This window comes from Vigna umbellata, chromosome 5, assembly GCF_029865625.1.
Source record: "Vigna umbellata cultivar VRB3 chromosome 5, Vumbellata_1.0, whole genome shotgun sequence".
In the NCBI taxonomy this organism is placed as follows: Eukaryota; Viridiplantae; Streptophyta; class Magnoliopsida; order Fabales; family Fabaceae; genus Vigna; species Vigna umbellata.
This window is the reverse complement of record NC_142169.1, coordinates 56,286,985-56,305,084: the sequence shown is the minus strand read 5'-3', so window position 1 is coordinate 56,305,084 and position 18,100 is coordinate 56,286,985. Positions and strand designations below refer to the sequence as shown.

Below are 18,100 nucleotides of genomic sequence, written 5' to 3'. Positions count from 1 at the left end.
AGATGTACGACCTATAGGGTTCGACGTCTCATTAACGTCACCCATATACACGTCGGACAACTATCAGACGTTAAAAGCCCAAAATAAAAATAACAAACGTCTAAAACCCTCTCTGCACTCGTGTGTTCAAATCCAATGAAATAATGGTAATGACTAAATCTTATCATAGACTTAACATGAAAAATATTATATAGTTAAATAAAAACATCTTACCAGCACAATATCTACCTCAATTATTACTTAATCGAAGTTACAAAGTAAAATATATACATTTTATACCATGAAAGCAAATATCTAGATCAATCATAATCCAACGATATAATAAAAACTAAGAACCAAAATACATAAAATAAAATATATACATAAATGGAGATTTATGTAAGCAATACACATGCTAAATGAGACAATGATCACATTTCAAGAACAAATAAGAATTTTAAAATATTTACCTATGTAGGAAGTAAGCCTGAAAAAGTCACTTCAATAGTTACCTCTTCATTCATTCAATTGAACATACGCATAGTATTGTCCTCGCTCAATCAAAGTCCGAGCTTAAAATGTTAGAATGTTCAAATCCAATTCAAAATAAAAATCAATTCATCACAAATATAAGAATGTACTAAATAAAAGGAAATATAATAACATGGTAATGACTAAATATAAAACAACTTGAAAACCATAACAGCCCCTAAAAAATTTGATAAATTTTCACCAAAAAAACGATAATATTGCATTATCAAATACAAAATTTTATCATAGACAATCACAAATGCACAAACCCTAGCTCAATTAGTGTTTAACCATAATTCAAATGTTATAACTAAAAATCATAAAATCATCTTATTTGTATCATTCCATGTCTTTATCTATAAACCTTTGGAATCGGGTCATCAAAGATATTTGCTTAGTTGGTGATGATCTTATAAAAACATATAATACGAAATAACCCTTGAACTTTGTTATAACATAGATTTATCAAAAACCAACTTTTAACTTTCACGTATTGTCCATTAAATCGAATCCATACATAGTGTTGGTGTTAAAGATGAAAAAAAAAACAAACAAAAACATAATACACAAGGATTGATCAAGGAAAAGAAAAAAAATCCAGTAACATGCTTCCATGAATAAATTTTCTGGTAATTTGTTTTCTTAGTTATGTAGTATATATATATATATATATATATATATATATATATATATATATATATATATATATATATATATATATAATTATTTTTTTACAGAAATTAATTAACATGATTTAATTCTATTATTGATTACTTTCTAAAAAGTTAATTTTATTAAAAATTAATATCAATAATAAAATAAAGTTGTTAAAAATAGAATTTCAATGAGTTGTTCTTACCTTGTAAAACATTGTCACTTTGAAGTCAAAAGAATGAGTTATCAAAAGCCAAGTTGATATTTTAGAGTAGTTAAACTAAAAGGACTTCACATGTAAAAAATATTTTAATGTTTAAGTAAAAGTTTAAAATATTTTTTTTAAACATTATAATAAATATATAAATGAATAAAGAGAAATACATCTTCTATATACTATGATTTAATATATTTATAAGTTTCTTATATTCAAATTACCTTAAATTGATTATGTTACCTAAAATATGGGATTCTGATATATATATATATATATATATATATATATATATATATATATATATATAGATACCAACCGATAACTATTATTTCTGTAAATTGTTTATATTTCTATTTTAAAAATGTGTATATAAGATTGTGTAATATTATTTTATTATTGATATATTCCAAAAAATATTATAACTTTGTTTTAATATGAAAACTTAATTTAAATATAAATTTATTTTAATATAAATAAAGATAACAAAATTTAAAAGTTAAGAAAACCTCTTAGAATAATTTGACTCAGAAACAAATAACTGATAAAAAAATATTTTTTTGAGAAAATCTTCCTTATTAAAAATATTAATGCAGTGTATCTTGAGTTTATTCTCTGGAATAATATAGATGATGGCTATTAATATATATTATCTAGAGAGAGAAGTTTCTAGTTACTTTATATTAAAAAAACCACCAAACCTTATCCTTTCCCATAAATGCTAGGTTTTCCCTCCGTTTTAATCCTGAAACAAAAAAACTCACATAAAAGAAATATCTGTTTTGATATCTTTCATTTGTACTTATAACTTTTGTACAATCTTATCCTAAGAAGATTCATTCAATGTGGGTCCTCTTCAGACAATCCCACTTTTAAATATCAAATCTTTATACCAAAGCTCATCAAAAGGACTTCTCTTTTTCTTAAAAAAAATATAAAGGGGCAAAATCGTCTTCTTCTTCATTGAAATATGCAATGTGCTATCTCCAACATGGTAACCCACTTTTCAATACCACTGGCCATAAACAGTACATAGAATTGAAGGTATTATTATTATTTTCTGGAAAACTATTTATGCAAGTTGGGTCGTTAGAAGAAGTAATTAAGGTTTAACTTGTTACGTCTTTTAAAAATAAATGCAGTTAGCTAAAACAATAGTAGTTCAAAAAGAAATTTAGTGTTTTATTTTTTTTGTTAAAAAAGGTTTATCTAGTTGAGCTGTTAACATTAAATAAGATGGCATTCTTGGTAACAAAATTCTCTCATCTGGGTAACTTTTATTAACCAAAAAGGTAGTTAAAGTGTAAAAAAATTGCTTTTTTAAGTGAATTGGTCAGTTTAAGATTCCAGAATAATGTATTCATTAACAAAGTTCTTAAACTTCTTTGGAATGAAAAAAGTATCATAAACTAAAACATAAGTAATTAACACAAAAAAGGACATTTAAAAAAGAGAGTTAGGTTTTGAAATTTTACCTAAAATTAAAACAGACCTTAAAACCAAATAAAAAAACACGTAAAGAAGTAGTTACCAGTAAATTTGTCAAATCCGAAAAAGCCGACCATATATTTAAAAAATATGAATTTGTGATGTTTTATCAATTAAATCAATTCTAATATGTTAAAGAAGTAAACTTTACATTCTTAAAAATATGAACTTGTATATTTTACCAACTGAATTGACCTTTATCAGTTAGAAAGGGTAACAGTGTCATTTTGATAGTGTCATAAGCAGGTCATATCATATCACATATCTTGGTATAGTTAATACCATCGTCTTTGTGGGATAATCCTTGGTTGCATGCAGAATATTTCTCTGGAAAACATCTATGGGAAAGTGTTCCTTCAAGGACTCTCTGAAGGCTCTGGAAGCTGATATTCAGTATGCTAATACTCTGTATGTTCTCTTTTTCTATATTATCTTTCTCTTTTGGGGCAATTGATTGATTGAGAAGTTAATCTTCAAAAGCTCTTATGCATACTCCTTCCTATTCCCAGATCAAAATTTGATCTTTTTTTCTAATTGAGGGTCTGTCATGCTAATCACTGAAGTTCAGCACTTTTTTCTTTAATCTTTAAGAATTGATTGTTTTGTCTACCACTTTTATACCTTTTCTGTAATCCATGTAAATATTGTGCCTTTTGTCATTTGAAGCTGAATGCTACTGAGTTTTTCTTGAGATGGTAAAGTGGGACCTTGAAGCTGGGAAATTTTTTAAAGAAAAGGTTCATGATCTGCACCTCTAAATTTGTATGAAACTCAATTTCCTTGTTGGAACTTGATAGCATTGACATGCTTGTACTTGGATCAGTCACAGAGATTCTCTTAGCAGAGTATGGCCCTTTTCTGATGTGAGTCTGTGCTTAATGTGCTTTTTCTTTTTCCCCTCTTTGTTAGGGCATTGGACCATCCAAGGGAAAGAGATGGAGGATGCTTTCAGATGAGAATATCTTACAGTCCAGCAGCTCCTATTTTTCTATTTCTTGTTCAGTGGGCTGATTACCGTTTGGCTGGTGCTCTGGGTTTGCTGAGAGTTCTAGTTTATGTGGTATGTATGTTCTAAATGTTCTAAATGCTTTCATTTTTTTCAGTTACCATGTTGTTGGTGGCGGCTTTGTCGATATCTAATGTTTGTTGAAAAACTTGACTAATTACTTTCACTGAAGTCTCTTTTTCCATCCACAACGACTTGTTTGCTGTTTTAGAATATGATGATTTGCAATGATCTTGTGCAAAAGACTGAGTCGCTAACCCTTATTCATATTAATTATTAGACTCCAATTTCATCTTAAGTAAGAAAACTAATCATGGTAGCTACTCAGAAATATGAGAGCTAATCCTATAAGATATTGTAAGATAGAAAACTAATCCCAAAGTATAACCTGAGATACTCTGATCATTAGAAGCAATTTACAATATCCTATGATAAATTTAAAACACTTTCCCTGTTTTAACACTAACCTGATGTTCATGCTTCCTTCCTAGTTTTCCATTCCTTGTTCTAAAATTGTCATAATCTGTTTGCAGACTTAATTTTCCTTTAACATGTGTGCAGACTTATGGAAATGGGAATAATACCATGTCAATATATGAAAGGAAAGCAAGCATCAGACAATTTTACAGTAAGTCTATGCTGTGAAGAAAATGTATGTTTGGCTACTTGTATAGCTTTGTGCTTGTTGCTCTCTCTAGGAGCAGCTAGCTACGTGTTTATGTTCTTGATGATTAGCATAAAAGTAACATGTTTTTTTTTTTCTTCTGTTTCTCTCTTTTGACTATAAACAGCTGTTATATTTCCTGCTCTGTTGCAACTTGAGAAAGGCATCACGGATTTGGAGGAAAGGAAACAGAAAGAAGTGGCTCTTAGGTACAAAGGAAAGAGTGGCTTAACGGAGGGAAAACTATCTGATATTGACATTGAAAGAGAAGAGGAATGTGGAGTCTGCTTGGAAGTGACAGCTAAAGTTGTGTTGCCAGATTGCTGCCACCACATGTGTTTGCAGTGCTACAGAGATTGGTAAATTTCTTTGATTCTGATTCCATTACATAATATATTCTTTATAGTTATATTTTATGTTTTGCTGCTGATCATATTCTTGAAGTAAAATCAAGTCTTTTCAACATATGAGTGAAACATGTCACATTAAAAGGAGAGGATGTCTGTCTACTATTTGATGTGAATCATGTGGTGCAGATGTTTCTGTATCAATGAGAACATCTTGTGTGTAAAAATAGGGTACGATAAGTTCAGTTTAGGTGAGGAGCATTAATTCTTCACCGACTTTTTTGAAGACAGAATAATTGTTGACTAAAAGGTTGAGAATTTCTCATAAGTTCATAAATTGTTCTGACATTGCTTTTACTTCATAAAAAAGGAAAATCCTTGATTTCATCAATGTCATCCTCCTTTTTACCCACCTCACCCCACCAACCAAAATTAGTTTACTTATTGTGGTCGTTGATTCAGGTGTGAGAGATCTCAGTCTTGCCCCTTTTGCCGGAATAGCCTGAAGAGAATCGATTCCGGGGACCTTTGGATTTACACAGACATGAATGATGTTGTTGATATTGGGACAATTTCCAAAGAGAATTGCAAGAGGCTGTTTCTTTACATAGAGAAGTTGCCTTTAATTGTTCCAGATCCCAGATACGTGTTCTATGATCCATTTCTGAGATGAGTTTCTGAGATTTTGGAAAACAGTTTGTTCACTTTACTTGTACATCCATTTTAGACCATAATTTAGTTGTATATATTTAATTGGCTTTCTTCCAACCTGCTTCAAGTTCCAGTATTCTGTTGTCCCTTATCTTAATGATTTGGTGATTCGCTCGTTATAGTATAATAATGTTCCAGGTTTTAGGTAAACCAAAATTTGATTGAACCATAAACTGTCCTTAACACGGTTAGGCCAATTAGTCAATGATACAAATATTTTTTATCCAAATTCAATGATAGTCATTACTATAAGGATGCAGCAAATGACTATTGAAAAGGACGTGAAAGTGACAGAATAATGTCTATCCAATAAGTGGGATCCACTCACTTGACAAGATTCCTTTCATTCATGATATTTTGAAGCATAACACGGACCCTACTCAACTTGTCCCTCTCAGCTAATGCCCTTTTGTTTGTGTTCCCTGATGAAAACTCTCATCCAAAACGACTGAACCAAGGCAATTACAACGTGTTAAAATTTGTGGGTTAATCCAGTTTACCATAGTTCGAATAGGATTATCTTTAAAAAAAATCATAAATTTTGGCATGGGACAAAATTATATTTAGCTTACTAAAAACTTACTGAAAAAGAAAATTTATCTTGACAGAGTTTAATGAATATTATTCAATAATCTAAAATTATTCCAATCCTTAAACAATGCTAATCCACAACATAACCCAAGAAAAAGTAACAGACATGTCACACAAAAATGAAACTAAGATAGGGCATGTTGAATAGGCACGTAATCTCCATAAAGTCTGAGATGATAGTTTTCTTGAGCATAAGCATACCCTCCATGGCAAGAAATGTCAAGCCCAGTAACTTCCTCATTCACAGGAATTCTCAATATCTCAAGCTTCTGCAAGGCATAGAATATAGGGCCCATTGTTACACTCACCCATCCAAAGATTGTCAAAATCTCAATCACTTGGGCTCCAAACAATCCCCAACCACCTCCAAGCAGTACACCATAGGGTCTTGAAACCCCAATCTCACCACAATTATACACTTGAATAACAAACTCCTCTTTGGCAAACAACCCAGTAAACAACAAACCCCAAGTGCCACACCCTCCATGCAATTGGGCTGCCTCCAGTGGATCATCATAGTTCAACTTTAGAGCCACAATGTTCAGCCCAATTAAAACCCAAGCCGACACAAACCCACAAATAATGGCGGCCCATGGCTCAACAACAGAGCATCCGGACGTGATGGCAACAAACCCACCAAGCAAGCCATTGCACGCATCCATTGCATCCCAGTGGCCGACTAACAATCTTCGGCCAAACAAAGTAACTATTCCGGCCGTCGAACCAGCTAATATGGTTGTCACGGCAGTCCGACCCACCGAGGTCCAATTACCTTGGTCCGACGTGCCGGGATAAGCCACAAGGATCTTGTCAAAGGATCCTGGATTAAATCCAAACCATCCAAACCATAACAAAAAGGTCCCAAGCACAACAAGTGTTGCGCTGTGGCCTCTTAGAGGCATGGGCCTGCCTAAAGAATCAAATCTTCCGGTCCGTGGACCTTCTATGATGGACCCCCAAAGACCAGCAACTGCGCCAACCAAATGCACCACTCCACTCCCAGCAAAGTCAATGGCTCCTGAACCCAAGAACAAGTGAGTTGAATTTGGACTGAGCCAACCACTGGATGACCAGAGCCAATGAGCAACAACTGGGTACACAAAGCCACTGAGGAAAAATGAGAAAACAAGATAGGCACTGAATTGAGTTCTCTCAGCTATGGATCCACTCGTGATGCCTGTTACAGCTATAGCAAAAGCCCATTGGTAAAGGAAGAAAGCATAGTCGTAAGTTGCGTTTGGAATGTGGGATAGAGCAAACAGATGAGTGCCAATGAAAGGGTTAGAAGTGCCATATGCAAATGCAAAGCCGAAGAGGTAGAAGGAGATGCTACCGACGACTGCATCAACGACGTTTGTGAGCATTATGTTCATTGCATTTTTTGCACGCACTGAACCTGCACATATCATGGCAAACCCAATTTGCATCACGAAGACAAGGTACGCTGAGAACAGAAGGTAGATTGCGTTGATGGAATAAGTCACACTTTCTTCCCATGAAACCCCCATTCTAGTGACTGTGAAGTGAATCATTAAGAAATGGTGGAATTGGTATATTAATAGAGATATGTGTAAACTTTGAATGGTAGTTATATAGCTACCTAACTCTTCTAGTTGGTAAGTGTTCTGCATTCTGCTCAACCCTTCTAAGGGACAAGATATACCTCCAAATGCCAATTAAAAATTTAGTTATACACCTAACTTCGTTTACGTTTTCTTTTCAACCATTAACGGTTAAAAATATCTACCCTAAACAAGGTCATTTTAATTTAAATAAACAGTTTACTTAATTTAAAATATGAAACTAAAAAAAAGGTACATATTTATATATAATAAAAAAAATACATTCATGCGCAGTATTTATTTTTCTATGATAATAATAAAAGTATTATTATTGTTGTTATTATAATTATAAAATGTCAAATTTAAAATTTAAAATGTCAAATTAAAAAGGGTTAAATTTAAAGAAAATGTAAAATTGATAAAATAATTATTTTAATTTTAAAAAAAACTTTTATTTAAAAAATAAATTTCAAAAATAGATGTGAACACCATAAATTAAATATCATATATATATATATATATATATATATATATATATATATATATATATATATACACACACACACACACACTTTTTGCAATCATTAATAATTTTTTTCTCAGTTGTGGAGGTGTGTGTCTCTTGGAATTATTTATAATATTAATAATAATTAAGTGAATTAATTTTTCACAATAAAAGCTTTTGTCGTTTCAAATTAAGTGCACTAATAATAATAATAATAATAAGGGTAAAGTGTATGTTTTTCAGAATTTATGAAAGTTGTATTTCAAGTTAAATAATAAATATATATTGCTTAACATATTTTGTCCGAGCAAATGTAGGTTTGTTTATAGAAACACCATTATTTATATATGTACCTAGTACGTACTTTAAAAATTGTTGTAAAAGAAAATTTTTAATGGAAAAAAAAATATTTAAGCATTTGAGCACGGATTAATGGTAAGGTTTATAAAATTACATTAACTACCCAAGTTAGGAATATTAATGTTGAAGTGAACTTATATGAGATACTTATATTTGTGTAGTATTATTACAGGGCAACTACAATTAAAAAGAAATACCGATTAAGCGTGTAAGTTCATTGATTTTTATAATGGGACAAAACAAATCAAAATCAAGGATTAATCGTTAAACATATAACACTACAGGAGAAACAATATTTAAAGTCACTGATGGATATTTACTTCTCTTTTTTATATGGAATAAATAAATGTCATAAATTAGTTGAAATGTAAATTTCTCACTTCTTAGCAATTTGTGGAGTTGAGGTTTCAAACAAACTTGAAATCTTGTTGAGTTTGCTTTCTAACTTATTCAATCTTTCATCTATCCTCTTTTCATCAACTGCACCATTATCAATTCATGCACTCCCTTCAACAAAGTCATTGAATTTTCTCTTTGTCATACTGTTGATTGTCTACTGCCTTCCGTTCTATTAGATCTATATCATCTTCTGGTGACCTGTCTAAGAAAAATCCTTCGCTTGTAGCATCTGTCCATGATCTATCAGTAGGACTTAAGCCTTTATAAAAGTTTAGAATAAAATCTTCCATTTGGAGTTGAGGGCATGAAGAACATAGTTTCTTGAATCTTTTCCAATACTCACTAAGATTCTCTTTATCTCTCTATCTTATATCTTGAATTTCTCTGCAGATAGCTGATAATCTAGATGCAGGAAAATACTTCTTAAGAAAGAGTCTTTCAATAGTTTCCCAATTTGTAATACGTGTAGAGAGATAATACCACCAATCTTGAGCTACTCCTTAAAGAGTAAATGGAAAAACTCTCATTTTAAGGCTCTCTATTGTGATCCTGGGAGATCTAAAATTTTCACACAACATGTGAAATTGTCTCAAGTGCTTGTGTGGATTCTCCCTTGATAACCCATTGAACTTTGGTAAGGCATTTAACAGGTCAGGTTTCAACTTCCACCCCTCATTAGGGTATTCAATGTTTACTTCTTGAGGTATTTTATTAATTATGTTGAATATATTGAAAAAGTATGCATATGATTAATCTCCCTTGTGCTAAATATATATATATATATAGGGTCCTCTATTTATAATAAAAAAATGGGTTAAGTTTAAAATACAAATAATAAAAAACTAACTAAAGATAAAAGATAAATATAAAATAAAAGATAAAGATAAAAGATAAATATAAAATAAAGATAATATATCTAACACTCCCCTTAAGCTGGTGCATGCAAATTTTATGTATAAGCTTGTTACTGATATAATCCATAAAGACTTAGTGAGCTGCACTCGAGTGACACCAAATTGCTAATGATTTGAAAGACGACATAGAAGACGAACTACCAAGCCAACAGACTCTCCCTGAGCAACAAATTTGGGAGGTTGCTCCATGTAAATCTCTTCCCTCAAATCGTCATTGAGAAATGCCACTAGTGGATAAAGATGCAATTGTTGGAGAGCCACCACGACTATAAATAAACTAACAATAACCCTCTTTTCCATGAAAAAAAACATATATGGATGAGTCAAACGCAATGGTGACAAAAAAATGAGGTCAAAAGAGACACCCGCAGAAGAAGCCAAGCATAAAAAATTCAAAATTCTTCAATCAAGACACCTGAAAAAGGAAAAGAGCAACCTCAATGTTCTGAATAGCTACCTGACGGGACGTGAAACAACACACGATGAACCTGAAAATGAAAAACGAACGACCTCGACGCTCTGAATTACTACTAGATATGCCACCATGCACAATGAAAAATGGAGCAAATCCATAACTTCAAAGGTGTTGAGAGCACGTAGGAGCTCCGATGAAGGCGTCGTTGATGACATGGTGGTCGCCTAGCCGAGACGATATTTGTTGTTTGGTGGACATGTTGTTCCACCCGTTATCAGACCACTCATTAATGTCTAGTCTCACGCTGAAGATGATGTTTATAGCTCGGTGTGGGGGGGGGAGGGTGTGTTGAAAGTCCCAGATCGACCAGAGATAAGACCAATTTATAATATACAAGTGAGTGCAAATATTACCCTACAAACCAGTTTTGTGGGTTTGAGTTAGTCTTAAAGTCCACTTCTTGAAACTCATTTATCTTTACTAATTTATATACAATGAATTCAAATTTTTATAAAATATATTAAAATAGAGTTTATGAATTTTAAAAAGTTTTTTTAATTTTATTTTGATATGTTATGATTTTGTGTGATATTTTTTTCAATCTTTTTTTTTGTTTGTATTTGAAAGATAAAATTAAAAATTTTACTTTAATTAAATATATGCCTCAAATATCCCAAATAATTTTTTTTAGAATAATTACAAAAGTCTGTACAAGATGAATTGGAATAAATAATATGATTAATAATTATGTGCAATATTAAGGGACAACCTTTTTCTACCCTTACATTGAAAACGTGATAACTTTCTATATGCACTAAAATAAAAATAAGGAGGAATAATATTAGTAAAAAGAAGAACGTTAAAAAATAAAATTCTTCATTTTATGTAAGTATTATAAAGATCTAAAATATAAAATAAAAAGTTGTGTGTGTGTGTGAGTTTATATCTCTTTTATCATTATTTAATTATAATTTAGTTGTTTTTTAAACTAATTAAATTAAAAATCAGACTACTGAATGGAAATAGCGTCACATTTTCATGTTATAAATAACGGAAAAAAGATAACTCATTCTAACTGTTTGAATATATTAAATATCCTTAAAAAACACTGTTAAAGAAGTTATGTATAACTAAAAGATTAAATTCTACAGTTTCAATATTTAATACTGTTTCCAAATTATTCAACAATTAATACTTTAAATTGAATATGCATCATATCTCTAAATATAATGAAGGTTGTACGCTATGTTTTCCTGATCCATTTTTATTTTATGTATAAAAATAAAAAAGAAAATGTGTACTTTGACGACGTTAATAATTGAATAAAATAGAAAGAAAAAAGTTATAACATATCTTAAAAATAATCTCATCTAAATATTTTATGAATTTAATATGTGAGATTATTTTTAACATATTTTTATTTTATTATTTTATTTAATTGTTAACGTTGTTAACATATAATTATATCATGTTAATATAGAGAGATGTGTTCAGCGCATTTCAAAAGGATTGAATTACGAAGTTCCAACATGTAAATGATATGCTTTTATATTATTAAATAACACTTTTAATAATTTATTTAAAAAGAATCCTTATATTTATGTATAATTATCTATAAAGATATTCAGTGTCATAACCACTGATTTGCTGGTTTGGGATACACAGTTCTACGTCCATTTTATGTAAGACCCATAAAAAAAAAATTATATATATATATATATATATATTTATAGTAGTAAATTTTAGTATTTTATTAGTAATAATAATTTTAATGGATAGAAAATTGTAAATTTTGGATATAAAATTATAGTAATTTTAGAAGGAGAGGTTCAAATTTTTGGTAACTTATTTAGTAAAATTTTTTAAATGGAATAGTAAAAAGTAAATAGTAAATAGTAAAAAGTAAATAGTAAAAATAAATTTTCAGCATTTAAGATTCCTTAGCATGGAAGAAAGTAGTAGGTAGAAATTAGGATCAGATTTGGTGAGAAAATGATTGAAATATTATTTTTAAATAATATTAAAATAATAAATAATATTAAAATATTAATGAATAGTAAATTTTTTTTACTATAAATAGCCATGGGAGGGAAGGGTATTTTGCACCAAGAAAAGAGGAATCAAGTGAGAGCTTGAGAAATAGAGAAGAAAGAGTTAGGAAGAAATTTTTAGTTGCAAGAAGAGTAGAGGTTCTGAAGGGTTTCGGGGAAACAAATTCGGAGCAGGAGATTAAGTCTAGAATAGAGGTAGGGGAGCTAATCCTTCTTGTTTATGATTTTTTTTTTTATCCATGTTATGATAATGAATATGAGTTATGAGTATGTTAAAATTTTGGTAATGGTAGTTATCTATTCACTTATATAAATTTAGTTTTCATTATTATAATTTCTTATTTTCGAGTTACTGTTGTGAAAATTTTCTATTAATTGTTTTCACCGTTGGATTTAGCTAAAATTTTAGTATGTGAATCCTAAGACCTATTACTAAACTTTGACCGTTCGGATTTGAAAATAGAAGTCTGTACTTGGAGAAATAAATACTGCAAGTTTGAGTAAATTAGTCACCCTGTAGTTCTGTTACTAAGTTGTCTCGGTAAAAATATAGATTTTGACCTATTTAACCGTTAGATCAACCTCAAAATTTGATATATGATTCTTAGGACATATTAATACAATTTGACCGATCGGATTTGTAATTGAAGGTCTATGTTTAGAGAAAGAAATTTCGAAAGTGTGAAACAATCGGATGAACACTGTATTGTTGTTCTTAAGCTATCATGGTACAAATTTCATATATATTTCATCTACCGTTAGATTGAGCCCAAACTTTAGTATGTAATTCATAAGACATATTAAGTCATTTTGACCGTTCAGATTTGTAATTAAATGTCTGTGATTAGGGAAATTAGTTTCGCATTTTGAGTATAACCGAAAACCACTTAAAATTCTGCACTTGAGTTACCTCGGTAAAACCTCAATATCTATCTAGTTAACCGTTGGATCAACCTGAAATTTTAATATGTAGTTTATAACAAATAGTGAATTATTGTGACCAATCAGATTTGAAATCGGAGTTACAGATTTAGAGATATTAATTTCGTATCTTCTCAGGGATCTTAATATTGCTTAATTTCTATTTTTTGATATCTATATTAAATTTCGGTGTTAATATTATATGCTGTTGTTTTAAATCTGTAAATAAGAAATTTGTTAAAAACTAGTTGAGGAACGCTTTGGCTAAGGAAAGATTTGGTACTTAAGTTGTCCATTGTGACGCACCTCTCTTTCCTGGAAGTCTACTCGACAAGTTTTTAACTTAAATCCTATTGAACAGATTTTGTACTGTTAAATTATTATGCAATATATGTTGTTGGAATGAAAATGTTTGATTAATTCATGTTATTGTGGTAGATATGAAATTATGAATTATAATTGTGATTTATGCGATAATTGTATTTTATTATACTGCATTTGAATTTATGCATCTGAACATGTTATGAGTAGTATGGGGAGATTTTGTAGGGGTATAATGTGAGTTGAGGAATATTAGTATGGTATGAGTCTTGTGGAGAGATTAAGTAAATGTTATGGTATTTGTGTATATGTTGATGTTGAGGGTCCCGTAGTTGGAGGTTATCCTGATACTCTAATAATCATCTATTCTCAAGTAGAGAGGGATGAATTATGTGGTGAGAGGAGCAGGAGGTCCTGGTCTATGTGCCGGTTTTGGACATAGTGAGGGGATTAACCTTGTGAATGGTATGAAGTATTTTGAAAGTGTATTTGTATATAAAAAAAAAAGAGAGAAAGAAAAAAAAAAGAAGAAGTAGAAGTCATTACAAGTGCATAACCTCCCGTGACCGCTCATCAACTTATCATCCGGATGAGTGTCTATTGGGTATTGTGGTGTCTATTGGGTATTGTGAGACGAGTGTCTAATAGGAATTGTGGTATGAGAGTGTCGAACATAATTATTATATGATGTTTATATCAAGGTAATTATATATGTTTTATAAATGATTTGTTGCATGTTAGCTCACCCTACTTGTTTGTGTTTGTTTTGTTTGGGTATGTGCGATGATCGTATAATTCGTTATACGGGAGCAGATGAAGGAATGTCGTCTGAAACAATACCAAGGAAGAAAGAGATCGAAGAATAAGTTAGAAGAATTCAAGTTATATTTAGGAGTTTATAGTTGAAATCTGAGTTTAAAATATATCAACTGTGAATTTTTAAGTGTGAAATTACGGGATGTTACCGTAAATGTAATGTTACAATATATAAATTATGAATTATCCAATGTGAGATATTGGGATGTTACATATTAATGGTATCAGAGCAGTTCGTCCTTAGGATGACCTCTGTGTTGTGGGTCTTCCGTGTCTTCTCTGTGAAGAATTGAGTCTAAATGGTATAATTTACCATTTCCTCTAAACTAGATAGTAGAGTATTGTGTCTAACTACCATGACTTTTACCATAGATGATTTTCCTTTCTTAATTCTGAGGGTTTGAGGAAATATATTAGAATTAGTTAAAGCCTTGATAGGGAGATATAATACTAGAGTTTAAGTTTCAAAGGATGAGTGAAGATGTTGGTGTTTAGAAGTAAATTTTTAGAAGTTTCTAGAACAAAATTAATAGATGAGATATCTTACGTTTCACAAAAAGGAGTTGAGTTCAAAGGCTAGATTAAGAAAAGCTTTGGATAAGCATGAATGTGGCAAGATTTGAGAAATCAGTTTGGTTTAGTATATCAGTAACGTTAGAAGTCAGAAGAGAAGGAAGTATTGATGAGAAACAGAGTGGCATTGTGTGAGATTGGTAACATGGATTGATGTATTAGTGATGATTGGAATCTGAAGAAAGAAAATGGTGGAAGAATTAAAGATAAAGTTTAAAATAAAAAGGGATAGGAATACTGAAGTAGATTAAGAATAAATCAAATATTAGACAAAGAAGAGTAGATGAGAAAGTTTAATAGGAGGAGAAATCTATAAGTTAAGAGAACACGAGGTCTTTAGAGAAGAATGAAGTATTGGAAGGATTCTAAGCTAAATAGATTATTAAAAGGAGATGGTTAGATTTTTTTTTTAGTAAATGTATTAGAGATAAGATTTGAGAATATATGATTTTGGTATGAGGAGTAGTGGAGAAAATCCAGGTACGAAAATTTTGGCTTTCGACTTATACAAATATTTGGTATTTTAATAGGATTAAAATGTCATGATTTATGGTTGTAAAATTTATTATAGTTAGTGGAGGTAGTGTAGGTTGAATTGACATTATTATGAACATGGCAAGATAAGGAAGAAGAAGAGTTTGGAAATGGATAAAAAGGAGGGTTGCAATACTAATGTGATTAGGGAATTCGGAATAATTAAGAAGTTGTAGATTGTGATTGGAGCAATTTCATCAGGTATAGTTATATGGTAGTATTCAAACCTCAATGGCGATGTAAAGGATAGGTAAAGATTTATATGTCGCACCTTGATCTCTATCCAGTGATGTGTGTGAGTGAACTTGTTTATACTTACTTTTAGTTCGCATAAGATAAAAATTTGAGATTTGGTTAACACTAAATATCCTTGGGATATGGTTTTGATCTCGGGAAACACATTATAATTGAGGTATGTTTAATGGTGGTTTTCATAGGGCTAAAAGTGTCAAGTAAAGGTGTTTTGAAGGTTTATGATTTTAATTTTTCATGAATATATTTCAAATTTGACGTGCTAGAAATTTGATGCACAAAATAAGTAGAGTAAATGAATTTACAAGGAAACTAGGAGATAAGGTGGAATAATCATAACTTTATTTTTATGTCCAATTTTTGAATTTTCGAGGACGAAAATTTTTTTGTGTTGGGGAGAATGTAAGACCCATAAAAAAAAAATTATATATATATATATATATATATATTTATAGTAGTAAATTTTAGTATTTTATTAGTAATAATAATTTTAATGGATAGAAAATTGTAAATTTTGGATATAAAATTATAGTAATTTTAGAAGGAGAGGTTCAAATTTTTGGTAACTTATTTAGTAAAATTTTTTAAATGGAATAGTAAAAAGTAAATAGTAAATAGTAAAAAGTAAATAGTAAAAATAAATTTTCAGCATTTAAGATTCCTTAGCATGGAAGAAAGTAGTAGGTAGAAATTAGGATCAGATTTGGTGAGAAAATGATTGAAATATTATTTTTAAATAATATTAAAATAATAAATAATATTAAAATATTAATGAATAGTAAATTTTTTTTACTATAAATAGCCATGGGAGGGAAGGGTATTTTGCACCAAGAAAAGAGGAATCAAGTGAGAGCTTGAGAAATAGAGAAGAAAGAGTTAGGAAGAAATTTTTAGTTGCAAGAAGAGTAGAGGTTCTGAAGGGTTTCGGGGAAACAAATTCGGAGCAGGAGATTAAGTCTAGAATAGAGGTAGGGGAGCTAATCCTTCTTGTTTATGATTTTTTTTTTTATCCATGTTATGATAATGAATATGAGTTATGAGTATGTTAAAATTTTGGTAATGGTAGTTATCTATTCACTTATATAAATTTAGTTTTCATTATTATAATTTCTTATTTTCGAGTTACTGTTGTGAAAATTTTCTATTAATTGTTTTCACCGTTGGATTTAGCTAAAATTTTAGTATGTGAATCCTAAGACCTATTACTAAACTTTGACCGTTCGGATTTGAAAATAGAAGTCTGTACTTGGAGAAATAAATACTGCAAGTTTGAGTAAATTAGTCACCCTGTAGTTCTGTTACTAAGTTGTCTCGGTAAAAATATAGATTTTGACCTATTTAACCGTTAGATCAACCTCAAAATTTGATATATGATTCTTAGGACATATTAATACAATTTGACCGATCGGATTTGTAATTGAAGGTCTATGTTTAGAGAAAGAAATTTCGAAAGTGTGAAACAATCGGATGAACACTGTATTGTTGTTCTTAAGCTATCATGGTACAAATTTCATATATATTTCATCTACCGTTAGATTGAGCCCAAACTTTAGTATGTAATTCATAAGACATATTAAGTCATTTTGACCGTTCAGATTTGTAATTAAATGTCTGTGATTAGGGAAATTAGTTTCGCATTTTGAGTATAACCGAAAACCACTTAAAATTCTGCACTTGAGTTACCTCGGTAAAACCTCAATATCTATCTAGTTAACCGTTGGATCAACCTGAAATTTTAATATGTAGTTTATAACAAATAGTGAATTATTGTGACCAATCAGATTTGAAATCGGAGTTACAGATTTAGAGATATTAATTTCGTATCTTCTCAGGGATCTTAATATTGCTTAATTTCTATTTTTTGATATCTATATTAAATTTCGGTGTTAATATTATATGCTGTTGTTTTAAATCTGTAAATAAGAAATTTGTTAAAAACTAGTTGAGGAACGCTTTGGCTAAGGAAAGATTTGGTACTTAAGTTGTCCATTGTGACGCACCTCTCTTTCCTGGAAGTCTACTCGACAAGTTTTTAACTTAAATCCTATTGAACAGATTTTGTACTGTTAAATTATTATGCAATATATGTTGTTGGAATGAAAATGTTTGATTAATTCATGTTATTGTGGTAGATATGAAATTATGAATTATAATTGTGATTTATGCGATAATTGTATTTTATTATACTGCATTTGAATTTATGCATCTGAACATGTTATGAGTAGTATGGGGAGATTTTGTAGGGGTATAATGTGAGTTGAGGAATATTAGTATGGTATGAGTCTTGTGGAG

General features: G+C 30.3%; 2 protein-coding genes across 4 annotated transcripts; one reads left to right on the top strand and one right to left on the bottom strand.

Annotated features, from left to right (window-relative positions):
- The first annotated feature begins 3,121 nt into the window (after positions 1-3,121).
- LOC124841279 (RING/U-box superfamily protein) lies at positions 3,122-5,651 on the top strand. Of its 3 annotated transcripts, none has more exons than XM_088116120.1 (6): positions 3,143-3,274; positions 3,533-3,603; positions 3,776-3,926; positions 4,434-4,500; positions 4,664-4,895; positions 5,346-5,651. In XM_088116120.1, exons 3-6 carry the CDS (start codon positions 3,819-3,821, stop codon positions 5,554-5,556), a joined length of 618 nt encoding a protein of 205 aa, XP_087972246.1. In that variant the 5' UTR covers positions 3,143-3,274; positions 3,533-3,603; positions 3,776-3,818; the 3' UTR covers positions 5,557-5,651. The 3 variants fall into 3 exon arrangements, with proteins under 3 accessions (XP_047173480.2, XP_087972246.1, XP_087972248.1); XM_088116122.1 differs by having other exon boundaries at positions 3,533-3,628; XM_047317524.2 differs by lacking the exon at positions 3,533-3,603 and having other exon boundaries at positions 3,122-3,274.
- Positions 5,652-6,206: 555 nt separating this feature from the next.
- LOC124841280 (ammonium transporter 1 member 3-like) lies at positions 6,207-7,816 on the bottom strand. Its single transcript, XM_047317525.2, has one exon. The coding sequence runs from the start codon at positions 7,814-7,816 to the stop codon at positions 6,311-6,313; it is 1,506 nt and encodes a 501-aa protein (XP_047173481.2). The 3' UTR covers positions 6,207-6,310.
- Between the last annotated feature and the right edge of the window lie 10,284 nt (positions 7,817-18,100).